This window comes from Scomber japonicus, chromosome 3, assembly GCF_027409825.1.
Source record: "Scomber japonicus isolate fScoJap1 chromosome 3, fScoJap1.pri, whole genome shotgun sequence".
Taxonomy (NCBI): domain Eukaryota; kingdom Metazoa; phylum Chordata; class Actinopteri; order Scombriformes; family Scombridae; genus Scomber; species Scomber japonicus.
Genome location: NC_070580.1, coordinates 15,895,150 through 15,908,552, shown reverse-complemented (window position 1 = coordinate 15,908,552; position 13,403 = coordinate 15,895,150). Strand labels below are relative to the sequence as shown.

Here is a 13,403-nt window from a genome sequence, read left to right as displayed (position 1 = left end):
AAATCCTTTAGGTGAACCTATTGACTGCTGCCATGATGTAGTAAGAAATTCTAATTCACACTTTGTTTGTGTGGGCTTGAAATAGGAAAGTTATCAAATTTTCCACTTTGCCGGCAGCACGTCATATGAGCGGCACAAAACCACAGACAGTTGCACGCATCCCCCTAACCAAGCTGAGGAAGCCCCCGAGGACAGCCAACACCACTCCCACACAGAGTGAAAAACTTTCAATTTCATTCTCTCTACTATGCAGTCACAACAGCACACTTGTTCTGTCTTCAGACTTGTTATACCTCCCCACACTGAATTTAACGATAAAGTAATTAAAGTACAGACAGACTGAATATGAGACTGTACTGTCGCCACAGTCATTTTTGATCTCATCAACTTTTCAGAACTTGGAGATTCTTCCTGACAGAGGCATGTTGATATCATAAACTCAAAAGAGAAGACATGAAGTGATTTTTACTTTCACTTTTCCACCTATATTACTCCATCCAGTGACTGAGTTGAGATTATTCCTCAAGACAAAAAAAGAATGGATGATTAAGATCTGGTACTTCAGTTTAGAGCGGAGTAAAAGTTAAGTAAGTGTATTAAACAATTTAATCTCACCCTAACACATACCGTAAGCCCTTTATAAACAAACAAATCCTGGGATTTCCCCACCTTTTCAGTCACTAGTTAATGTCATTTCAGCCCGTGAATGTCACTGGACTGTGTTAGCTTATGTACTTCTGCTTAAAGGACACAGGCAGACCACTGAGTTCCCCAGACTGTGTTTCTTCTCCTTTACAGTGAAACCTACAATAATACAGATAAATAACTTATCACTCAAGTTACACATACAAAGAGGTAAACTGTAACTTCAAAGTCAACAGTGCTGTGTGCTTGGAGATGCTGAAAGTCACTGATGCAATCAAGCACAAAGATATGCCTGAAGTAAGAAATTAAATCATGTGAAACTATTTGAATGATCAACAGAAAATGACTAAAAGCCCTTTATTCAACAAGTACACAGACAGAAAGGCAGACAGTAACATACAGAGTTAGTCGTGTTAAATTTAGAGGTTTTCCAGATTGCGCAGTGCTTCGCCTCTAAATTGAGATTCACAATTTATTGATTGTTTTCAGCCGCTTCCTTTTCATTAACAGACTGCAATCGCTCCTTGAAATAAGATCTAGCGCAATGTCCATAACTGCTCATGAGTGGCAGTTAATAAATGAGGTGTTTGTTGGAATGAGTGTATTTTTGTGTGTGTATTAAGATGCAAAGATGCTGCACTTTGGTCACAGTGTAGAGGGTCTGGCCAAGCTCGGCTCCAGAGCTTCTGATGCTGAGTTCCCTGTTCCCAGACTACAGAACAAAACAAAGAATAACATCATTCTGGGTCATCTATTGACTTATTGACATGTAAAGACAAGAAGTCTGTCATTTAACTGACCTCTCTATAATGCTGTTGTTACACTGTAGTTCTCTGACCAAAATCTCCATTTCCTCCTTAAGACGGTGCATCCTAGAACAAAGAGAGATGCTATTAGGGCAACAGTCTCTACACACACACACACACACACACACACACACACACACAAACACACAAACACACACACACATACACACACACACACACACACACACACACCTGGAGACCATCTGGTCTTTGTCCCTTGGTGTGATTCCAGGCTCTTGTCCTGGTCTGTTGGTCTGCAGAGCAAACAGGTTTCTGTCCAGAACCTGAGGTGGACAGATGAGACGTTACATCACCTGAGATGCTACTAGAGATACAATCACAAATATATTAGACAAAAATAAATAAATAAAAAGATATACTTGTTAGCACTCCACTAATGTATGTTGTTGTATGTGTTTAGGTATAATGTGATAGTAGACAGACAGAAAGTCTTCAGCCACCAGTTCCGAGCCAGGGATGAAAAGTGAATTGTTTACTTTATTCTGGCGCTGCTCGTTCATCTCCAAGTCTGCCAACAAGCCTCTGGAGAAAGAGCTGAAGTCCTGCAGTCTGGTCTGCATATCCACTAAAACACTGCAAATACAACAAGGAAACATTTCGTATGTCAAAACTACCATATTTACAACACCAGTGTCATCAGCAGCACAGGTAAAAATGATAAATTGTTAAATTTGTTAACAAACCGTGCAGTTCTAAGTTTTATATATAAATGAATGTTTGTTACATGCCAAATAAGTTCACATAATGCTGATTAAGTCAATCACTGCCAAATGAATCTCTCTGTATTTCACAGTATACTAGAGTTTTTAATCTTGTGTCGGGTTATACATTCCCGCGCTGGCCAGATAAATGCATGAATGCAGACTTCTGCCAGCCGAGCCAGCTAACTTCCATTCGTCTCTCTGCTTACAGACAAAATTGAAAAGAAAGGAAAGATAACAAGAGTAAAGTAACAAGATGTATGATCGCAATGTCATAGGGTCAACAAATGTGAAGTGGGATTAATGAGACAGACAACTAATTTAATCTGTTGTAGAAGGACTGCTGATGGTGATGTCCTACTGTGTTAAGCTTCTTCATGTAAACCTCAATCAGCTGTGTGTGAATGGCTGTCAAACAGTTATCTAACACAAATGAAGTGACTCTGGTCCAAAGTTTACACTGCTTCAGGAGCTTAAGGGCCCTTTCACACCTACCTCCTTGGGTCCAGACGTAATTACTTTTCAGATTGATCTGAACCAAAATTACAGGTGTGAAACCTCCTCTGGACCATAGTCCAAAAAGCCAAACCCTTGTCCGACAAAAAGAGGTGGTCTCGATCTGGATCAAACTGGTTCAGTTAATTTCTAGTGTGCAAACATTTTTTTGGATGGGTCACACTTTCGGGCACATAACGGGAAGTAACAGCAGGCTATCTTCAGTATCGGAAAAAGGGAAAATGAGCTGCACTAGTTCATGAAAAGAGTAGGAGACCAAGTTTTAATTGAACTATGGTCTGATGATGTTATTGAAAGTAAACTGGAAAAAAGTTCATAAAAGCACTTTCCAGGTTTTTTTTAGAGAGGATGAGAGTGAGAGGATATGAGAAGAAAGAAGAGCAATGAAATCTTGAGATAAAGTAAAGCCATAATATTATTATAGTGGCAACTAAATTAATCGGTTCTTTTTTTTTCTCCATCCATCCATTTTCTGCCGCTTATCTGGGGCCGGGTCGCAGTGGCATCAGGCTAACCAATGTGACCCAGACATCCTTCTCCCCAGCAACGTCGTCAGCTCCTCCTGGGGGATTCCAAGGCGTTCCCAGGCCAAAAGGGATATATAATCCTTCCAACGTTTTCTGGGTCCTCCCAGTTGGGCGTGCCTGGAACACCTCCAGAGGGAGGCGTCTAGGAGGCATCCTGACCAGATGCCCGAACCACCTCAGCTGACTCCTTTTGATGTGGAGGAGCAGCGGCTCTACTCCGGGCCTCCCCCTGGTGTCCAAGCTCCTAACCCTATCTCTAAGGCTGAGCCCAGACACTCGCCAGAGGAAACTCATTTCAGCCGCTTGTATCCGCAATCTTATTCTTTTGGTCACTACCCAAAGCTTGTGACCATAGGTAAGGGTTGGAACGTAGACCGACCAGTAAATCGAGAGCTTCGCCTTCAGGCTCAACTCCTTCTTCACCAGGACATGCTCTTTCCACCCCCCGACAATATCCCCAGTCAAGGTCCGCAGTTCTCCGCCCCTGCTGAGAACAGCCTGACCTAAGCCCTGCTTCCCCCTTCTGAGTCGCCTGATGGTTTGCCAGAACTTCTTCGAGGCCGTCCATGGTCTCACCAAACTCCTCCGACACCTGGGCTTTCGCTTCCGCAACTGCCCGAGCCGCTGCCTTCCTGGCCATCTGGTACCTGTCTGCTGCTTCCAGAGACCACTGGGCCAGCCATGACCCAAAGGCCTCCTTCAGCTTCATGGCCTCTTTTACCGCCGGTGTCCACCAGTGGGTTCTCCAGTTGCCACCCCCGACAGGCACCGATGACCTTCAAACCACAACTCTGAGCAGCCGCCTCCACAACTGAGGTCTTGATCATGGTCCACTCTGACTCCATGTTCTCACCCTCCAGGAATGCAGGAGAAGTTCCTCCGAAGTTCCTCGTTTTTCTCCATTAATTTAAATGGCAATAGAAGGCGACTTGTCAAATTTGTGCACGTCTGTCTACAAACCAATCAATGTCAAGTATAGGGAGATGCAGCCCAAGTGGGCGATGACTACCGGATGTAGGTATGTCATGTAAAGTGTAGTGCACTTGCATAATTACAATGTGACTGCGAAACTAACCACATCAAATGTAGAGAAGTAACAAAACCATGAACCTTTGTTTGAACTTTCAGGTGTGAAAAGGCCTAAAAAATCTGAAAAGAAATAATAATAAATGAAAAGAAAACCTGCTCTGACCTGCTCCATGTCCTTGTTGAGGCCAAAAACTCTTTGTATTTCTGCACACAGTCTTCTCTGAAGAGCGACTTCAATCTCTTAATGTGGGATGACAGGTGGATTCTGGGATGGAAGAATGAACATCCAACAACATGAAAATGAACATCCTTTACTGAATGGGTGAGCACAACAGCAGATGTGTGGACACATACATACTTCTCAAACTTGTGGATTTGCTCATCATTATATGCCAGCTCTGTAATGAAAATAAGAAGTGAGTTAATGTTGGTGCTGTAAACATTACCATGCACAAACAGAGCAATAAATATATATATAGTATTTTAAACTAGCACACTTACTGCCAGTCAGTCTGTCTTTACGGTAGTGCTGATGAATTGCTGTTATCTTCTGGAGCAGCATCTCTATCTTCTGACAGCTGAGGGTGACAAGAGGTCAAACTTCAAACATCACAAACCAGTGAGCCCGCCCTGAAGCTGTGATTTCCTGCTGATCCCTGGAGTACCTTTTGTCGTTGGCCAGGATCTCTGATAGTTTGGCCTGTTCTATCTGCAGGTGATCCATCCGGTTATGAAACTCTTGGATGCTGGCAGCGTATATAGGCAGATGCTCGTGGACCTGTAGGGACAGTAAACACAGACTGTGATACTTCGTAAATCAATGACAAATACTACTAACAATGATCTTAATCTGATAAATGTGCAGTGGCCATTTAAGGAGAAATGGAATACAAATATGAAAAAAGCAACATCCAAAGCCCCTTTCCCACCACAAGTGGGTTTTTGTGATGTAGCTCACTATGACGACACTCACCAGCTGCAGCTTGTGGCCATTATCAGGTGAAACTGGACTTTCTGAAGCATGCAGTCCTCTAAAAAACATACAGATACAACAGATATGGAAGGAGAAAAAAACAAGAGGAAGTTTTGGGGTGGGATTATGACAATACCAGAAATGTCAGAGACATATTTGTCAACAGACCTCACAGATCTCAGAATATACATTAATATAACAATCAAGTTTTGATGCTGACTGATTCAGTCTCACATCACACTCAGGGGAGTACGCTGAGCCTAAAACAGAAACTACATCAAGTGTGACATAAAAGAGTCCCTTTATTAAGTTTCAAAATGTGTGTAGATAAACTCACAGCATATGAATCCTGTGTTCTATGCTGAGACAGGACTGCAGTCTAAAGGTGAGCATCGCAATACTATGCATGGCCTCTCCGCACTCCCTGCGCAGTCTCATGCTGAGGAACAATACAAGCGTACAAAGGGGAGACATGGAGGAGAAATGGAGGAAAGGAGAGATTGATGAGGGTCATTACCTAGAGCAGAGGTGTCCAAACTATTCCACAAAGGGCCATGTGGCTGCAGGTTTTCAATCCAACCAAGCAGGAGCACACCAGATTTGACTCATTTAAATCAGATGACCTCAGTCTTCAGACAGTTGATTGGTCGAATCATGTGCTCTTGAATGGTTGGAACAAAAACCTGCAGCTACATGGCTCTTTGAGGAATAGTTTGGACAGTCATTACATAACTATTGAGATGCATCATTCAATTCAGCAGGGGAAAAAAATCCTTATTTGAGTGTGTATGTCTCACATGTAGCTGTAGTATCCCTGCAGTAGCAGCTCTCGGTGTTTGTGCAGCAACTGTACTATCCTTAGATACTGGTGGACCACTCCCACTATTACCTACACAGAAAGGGGGGTTACATAAGATAATGATGTTGTATGGGAGGCATATGACACTTAAAATAAAGAAAGAGCTAGCGTAACTTGGGCACTACCTTAGAGAAGTTGTAGTCTGCTACAATGTCAAATTTGGATGGGATTACAGGAGTCTCGGCTACAGAGGAGAGAAGAAAACAATACCATAAAAACATACATTCATGTGTGTGTGGCTGCACGTTAAATAGTAAAGCTACAGATATTCCATATTCTCCTTATTATGGTTTTGATAGTAGTCTATCTTTTAACCTGTCTGCAAGTCAAGTTTCCCTTAGGGGACAATAAAAGCAACTGAACTGAACTGAACTGAACTGAACTGAACTGAGGAACTGTCATCAAATACCACGAAAAGATGAAAAAACATATAGTAGTTAAACTGCTAACCTGGATGACATGTTCTTCATTTAGTGAACATGGGCACTGTAGTGTTAAAAACTCACTTGAGCACCAAATTGGCAGCTGACAATAGTCCCCAACAAATGCACTATTTACTATTGTTTAAGTAATATTTGCTAAAAGCTACAGTGCTCAGCTGTTCAGGTAAATGCATTTTTTTTCAAACTTCTAAAACAGAGTGTATAATATTAATGGCCCAGGCAGGCTATCAAATTGTTGGCTGTGAAACTGTTGTGGGATTTGTTGGCAGTTATAAAATTATAGAATCCCGCCAGCCTTATCCTTTTATAATTACCGCAGACATTATATAAAATATTATTTTCGTAATTTTCTTTTTAAACCAACCTTAACCAGGCACTTCATGCAACCAGTGGAAAACTGCTGATTCACAAAGTTCCTTTTTATTGTGTAAGATAATGAGATTCTGGAAACCACCTGAGATCATCATATCACAACTCTTTCATATATCCCAAGGGGAAAGCAAAGAACTAAGAAGAGGAAATTTCCAGACTTCAAAGATGTGTGTGTGTCTTTGTCGTACGTTCTCTGAATGGCAGACCGGTGTTTGCTTCAGGCCCATCACTGAACAGAATAAGGGGCTGGTCAGGTGAAGTGCACGGCAGGTTGACCACCTTCATACTGCCCTCAAGAGGAAGGTCATGACCCAGATACAAAAGATGTTGCTGCTGTACTGCTATACCAGTCTGAGACGCCACCTCCTCAAAGAAGACTGACACACTGGATTGAGAGGAGAGACAAACATATTTTTAGCCATTAGACACCTTTTTAAATGTATGTTTTTTAATATCAGTATCAGCATGTTGACTCAGCTGTCTTTGTTACTGCTCATCTTACATTAGTCTGCACAAATGCATCAGTGCATCGGCAATAACTTGAGCAGGTGTTTGGTGTTTTTAATATGAATATGTATTTGTGGAGATTCCTAGAGTGCAACACTGTAGTAAAAGAAAAGAAAAACTGGACATGTTACATTGTGTAATGGTTGCCTTTAGTTTGTTTTTACCACAATTAATTAATAAAGTTTGTATTTAATGGTTTCAAAAAATATTCAGCATAATAATCCTGTGGAGTTGTTTTTTTGAATAAACATTTAATTTTAATCTTAATCACCTTGATCAAATTTAACCTAATTATTTACAACCATGATTTAGCTCACATCACATCATGTTCCTTAAATGGTCAAATACTATATATTTTAAATACGTTATACTAATCTTTTCTCTTGCACCATGCCATTTAGTAATACCTAATTAACAGGTAAAGCACATTTTATGGTCAGGGAAATAGAAACTTGTCAGGACACTGTATGCCACAAAAACATAACACGCTGTTTTGTCATGCCATGGCACCAACAACTTTGAAATAGTCTAAAGTGAAATTTGGACAGATATGGAAAAATTATACACAACATGTCGGCATGCTGCAGCCTCCTCTACTGAACAGAGAAAAAAAAGAGACTAACAGTCTGCTGTTACATGGCATGCATGTTTTAAACAGTCATGTAATCTCTCAAATGGTTAACTGGTGTTTGATCAGAGTGATATGTATGACAATACACATGTGCACACTTACATGTCGTAATGGTGTATGTAGATGCAGTGTGCCATGGCCTGTTGCAGTGCAAAGAGGTGAACCGGCTGCCGCTGCAGTATGTCTGTGGTGGCTTTGAAGAACTGGTCAAAACCCCAACACCTCTCCTGATCAGCCTCAAGTATACCTGCAAGCACAGGAACCAGCTGCATCCTCAGACCCCTGCAGAGATAGAGAGAGACAGAGGTGATTTAGGAAAAATGAACATTATGCTCTCTTATCAAATAATCACTGTGTGTAATCATGTTCACACACTCTTTATGAAATAACCTACTGTGTAAGTTGGCAGCTGTGAGGTAGGTGGTAGCACCACTCTATTGGTCCATTATCGACTCGTTGTATTCCAGCGATCGCCCCCATGGGTTTCTCTGTAGTTATTTTGTACCTACACAACAAAACACACAAGCTAGGCTGATGGATATTGAACTGAACTAAATTCTGCCCTCCCAAAGAAACAACAGGCATCAAAACCTTTTTTGTTTAAGGGCAGATTCTGAGCACATTTTAAAAAGCAGAGTGGGTATTTTAGTTACACAGAAAAAAATGTATCTGATCTACTATGCTTACATGGTGGGCTTGTTCCTGCGGGGTCCTCCATACGGAGCAAAGGGGAGACTCCCAGTGGCTGCGTGGTAAAATGTCACACCAATACTCCACAGGTCGACACTCACTCCATAGGACTTCATATGAGGCTTACGTAGCACAGCACGCTCATACATGTCTGGGTGCTACATACATACACACAGACACACAGAGTAAGACACAAGCAAGTCTGCAGAGGTAGATATACAGTCATCATATCTTCACATGTTTGCATGTAGCAGGTAAGATCTACTCAGGTATAATCTAAGTGTCAAATGAAAGCCATGTCTTTTTCCCACCATGTACACTTTTCACAGGAATCTTTTTCTTGTTATCATGTTTAATGCTTAATATCATGTTTGAACAGACAGCATGCAGAAATGTAACAGACAAACATATAGTCATGACAGAAGTCCATGTTTGTTGGTCTGTCAAATTATTCTGTATATGCATTAGTCCCATATTCAATTATTTAATACCATCATAAGTAATATATTTGTAATTTTTCCTCTAGAGGGCGCCCCAGTCAATGCAATGCTTTCTAGGTAACAAGCTCTGGGCTTTACATGGCTTTTCTCACAAAGCCAGTTCAACACAGTCAAGTTTAAACTGGTGATCCTAAGCATCACAGGATTTTCAAGTCAAGCTGGAGAGGATTCACATGCAATGATGCAGGGTTCATAACAAACCACTAATCACATGCAACAGAAAAGAGAGTGGAGGGTAAACAATATCTCAGGGGGGATATGGGGCTTTTATACTAGTAAAAATAGCATTATTTAGTGGATATATACTGTAAGCACAACCAGAATATAAAAGGAAGTGGATAATAATACAGACTATATTGATTTGTAATAATGAGCACAGTGTAGAAATGTATTACTAACATACATCTTTTTTTTAAACAGTGACAGGAATTTCCTTGAAGGAAAACTGCAGATAGAGAAGGTTACCAGATGCATCATTTTATAACCACCCATAATAAGGACACATTGAGCAGACTTTTTATTGGTGGTTTAAATTTCTTTTTAATTTGACTTTGATGTATGTATTTATCCAAGGTGTTAGTTAAGGATGAATACACTTTAAAAAGATGTTTTGCTCATGAAGTCCCCTCATGTTCTTTAGGGCAGCAGTAATGAATATGAATATGATAAGCTATGCAAAGGTTGCCTGTAAGCTAGTAGTAGTAATGATGATGTAAGAGAACTTGTGGCACACCATATGGTGGAGACAAATCTCAAAAACACAGCTGCTGAGACATTAAAGCCGTTTATGAAAATCTAATTTCTAACAGCGGGCACCACTTTTGTTGTTTATCACCCTGTGGATTTTGTTTCTGTGCTAGCTGTCATGTTTTTAATTGAATTTGGAGCAAAGTTAAGGGAATTTCTGCTTACAGAGACTTTCCAGAAGGAAGTAAGTCATTTTTGACTGCAGATGACCCATAAAGAGGTTTGTCAGTGTCCCTGTTGTCTTACCAGATACTCTTCAGTTCCATAGACGGACACAAACTTCTCATCATCTTCCAGCTCTCTTGCTGCTCCAAAGTCAGTCAGCTTATAAACAGATTTGCCATCTTCCCCAACCTGCCTCATGATGTTGCCTGGTTTAATGTCCCGGTGCACCACTCCGTTTTCCCTCAGATGGTTCATTCCCTGCACTGAAAGAGCACAGACAAAGGAATAATTCAATTTTGGTATATAAAGTTATTAAACAAAATCAGACACGCATACCCACCAACACATTGCAATACAGTGAGGAACTCTGTTTCAGGGAGGCCAAAAGCATTTTCTGGTTCCTCAAGCAGGCTGAGCAAACTTCCTCCTGAGCAATATTCCATCACCAGTACCTTCTGTTTAGACGGCAGCTATAAAGAGAGAGATTAGTAAGTGAGTTGCATTACTTCTCTGTATTGCAAACATTATGAAAATACTAGAAAAACCTCTACAACAGATTAACACTTAAAACCATGAGGAAGGTAACTCCAGTTTTCCTTGAATCTATTTTTGCAGTATTTATTTATCATTTTGATGGGCGGACTTTTAGAAAACAATTTTGATCACATTGTCTAAAAGTGTAAGACAAGGAGCTTAAATGCTTTTCTTTGTAGATGTTAAATGTATATGCAATAAAGGTGTTGTGCAGTTTCAAACAGTGATAATTATCTTATCTAAACATCACTGTGTTTTTTCCCCTTATTGCTCCTTTTCATGATAGCCTTACCTCCTCCACAGTGTACAACCTGACAATATTGCTGTGGTTGAGCTTCCTCAGCATCTCAAACTCTCGCATCTGCACCTCATGGGGGCGGTGGTAGCTCAGTAGATTAAACACCTTGACCGCAACCAGCTCACCTGACCTCTTAACACACACAAAAAACACACACATTAACACCAGCACTGACGTATCACAGCGTCACATAAGAAGATCACACAGTCTATGCATCTGCACTTCAGCCACAACCTTATCGCACATCCTGCTGTTGCCTTTGAGCCAAAAAATAGGCCGATATGTCTTAGATAACGGCAGTAGTGATGAAAATGAGTCACTTGATGTCAAACGATAAAATCATCCACACTGCTACTACCTTGTTGCGTGCCTTGTAGACACTAGCAGTCGCCCCCTGGCCAAGGACATCCTGTAAAGACCAGAGGTAGTTTGTTGTACTGGCTGTTATCCCTGACATACTGGAAAAAAAGAGAGAATAATTAAACAGTGAATTAGAAAAACATTAACAGAAATAGGAAAGACACTAGTCCTCTTTGTTCTAGGTGTTCTTTAAACAATGAAAATGTACTCATTTAAGATGAAATTCAAGACAAAGTAGCTTGTTAAACTACTGTACAAACTTAAAGCTAAATAATTAGGGAGGTAAAAATACTTAAAGATCACACATTCTGTTGATTTACAACAGCATGCTCTAATGCCTTACTGGAGCCAACATGACAACATGACTGGACAATTAATTGAAAAATAATCAAAACCGACATTTAGAAACTCTAATGGACTTAATCTTGCCCATGTCAATTACTTGTTTTGTTCACTGTTGCCATGACTGAAAGGTTGCATATCTTTAATGAATTTGAAAACTTGTCTCCAATGATCATTTTAACCCAAACCATAATCTTTTCAGGGGCGGAGATAATCGTTCATTAATCGTAATCGAGGTTAAAAATTAATCGTGATTTTGATGTTTTCCATAATCGCCCAGCCCTATTGTCTTGTTGACATTGTACTTTAATAACACTAGTCAATTCTGCTAGTAATGAACCTACCTGTGGTTTACTTTTCCTAACTGCTAATAAAAAGGGAACTGAAACCGGACAACAGCTGCAGTTAACAACTAGCAGTGTTTTAATCACTTTAATTCAGTGACTTACCTTTTAACCGGCTGCTACTGCACAACAACCCCGAGTCAAAATGAACGTGGGTGCTGTCAGTAACAACACAAGCTGTTCCGTGGATTTCCGGTGAACTTTTCAACCAGAAAAACTAAACACGCCTACACGTGAAGCTTCTTCCGCAGTGACACACAGCTGCATACATGCTTTTCTGAGCAGGTAAGGCCTGTTGTTGACGGTAATGTGCAAATATATCCAGTTTCTTTCTAACGTGGATCCAGGGACTTCACCAGTTTCTGTAAAGACAGCAGCTGGCAGCGTCGCATTGCGATGGAGGAAGTATCGGCTCCATAGCCTACTGGGAGGACTCGGTACATTTCAGGGCGGAAGTTAAGTTTCAGTCTGCTCCAAGCTGTAACAACCAAGGCCCCATTCTCCTCATACTGGAAGCTATGCGGAAGTTCATAAAAGTGCAAATGTTAGCTACTTACCAACTATTTTCAGTGGGAAGTAGCTAAAGCTTGCAGGTTAAGCAGATGTGGGAAGTAACGAAGTATTTGTTTCGTTACTGTACTTTATTATTTTTCTGACGACGTTTTACTTTTACTCCCTACATTTGAACACAAATATCTTACTTTCTACTCCTTACATTGCCAAACAGGCTCGTTACTTTCAACCTCAGTGACATTATAAAAAGAAGACATGACTTGCAAATAAGGAATAGAAAACACATCTTTTTTTTCTCTTGCGCCTATATATATATAGGCCTCTTGTTATTGCATTGTCTTGTCTGTTTTGTTTTTTGTTGATGTGGACCTGCGGAGGCGTCCATTAATAAAGTGTTGTTATCATTATCATCATCATCATTATTAGGCCACTATTATTAGGCTATACTATTATTATTATTATTATTATCATTATTATTATTATTATTATTATTATCATCATTATAGCATATATGCAGACAGTTCAGGAATATGACCAACACATGCTGTGCACAGTTTACAGAGGTCCTGTCAGAGTGCCCCGATGCTCAGCCCTTAATCGTATCACAATTAACGTGTTAACGCTGACAGCCCTAATAAATATATTCTGTCTGAAATTTGGCTTGCAGTAAAACCACACTGTGTGCAGTGATTTTTTTTAATAAAAGAGGAAAGCTTTTTGTGTGTTGTGAACTTTTTTGATTTTGCAGTTATCAAAATAAGTAAAAATTCATTTTTACTTTTTACTTTTGTACTTAAAGTCTGTGTAAAGTAAACAGAACACATTTATTAATAAATGTGTTGTGAGTTTGACATACCACAGAAAGTGTGTTGTTAACCAC

The 13,403-nt window shown here is 40.3% G+C and overlaps 1 protein-coding gene across 1 annotated transcript; it reads right to left on the bottom strand.

The window, feature by feature from the left end:
* Positions 1-879: 879 nt before the first annotated feature.
* On the bottom strand, positions 880-12,414 carry ikbke (inhibitor of nuclear factor kappa B kinase subunit epsilon). Its single transcript, XM_053316741.1, has 21 exons — positions 12,116-12,414; positions 11,323-11,422; positions 10,959-11,096; positions 10,473-10,602; positions 10,214-10,395; positions 8,718-8,878; positions 8,425-8,535; positions 8,133-8,312; positions 7,081-7,277; positions 6,203-6,261; positions 6,016-6,107; positions 5,556-5,657; positions 5,219-5,276; positions 4,911-5,023; positions 4,747-4,823; positions 4,604-4,643; positions 4,409-4,510; positions 1,949-2,045; positions 1,644-1,735; positions 1,446-1,517; positions 880-1,357 (listed from the first exon to the last, which is right to left on the bottom strand). Exons 2-21 carry the CDS (start codon positions 11,419-11,421, stop codon positions 1,291-1,293), a joined length of 2,169 nt encoding a protein of 722 aa, XP_053172716.1. The 5' UTR covers position 11,422; positions 12,116-12,414; the 3' UTR covers positions 880-1,290.
* Between the last annotated feature and the right edge of the window lie 989 nt (positions 12,415-13,403).

Bases quoted from the DNA above. Each gene is read 5' to 3' on its own strand.
- ikbke (XM_053316741.1), bottom strand. From the start codon at position 11,421: ATGTCAGGGATAACAGCCAGTACAACAAACTACCTCTGGTCTTTACAG. The intron at 11,097-11,322 runs GTAGTAGCAGTG...GTGTGTGTTAAG, and splicing joins TCTACAAGGCACGCAACAAG to AGGTCAGGTGAGCTGGTTGC. The intron at 4,644-4,746 runs GTAAGTGTGCTA...TTTTCATTACAG, and splicing joins TAAAGACAGACTGACTGGCA to AGCTGGCATATAATGATGAG.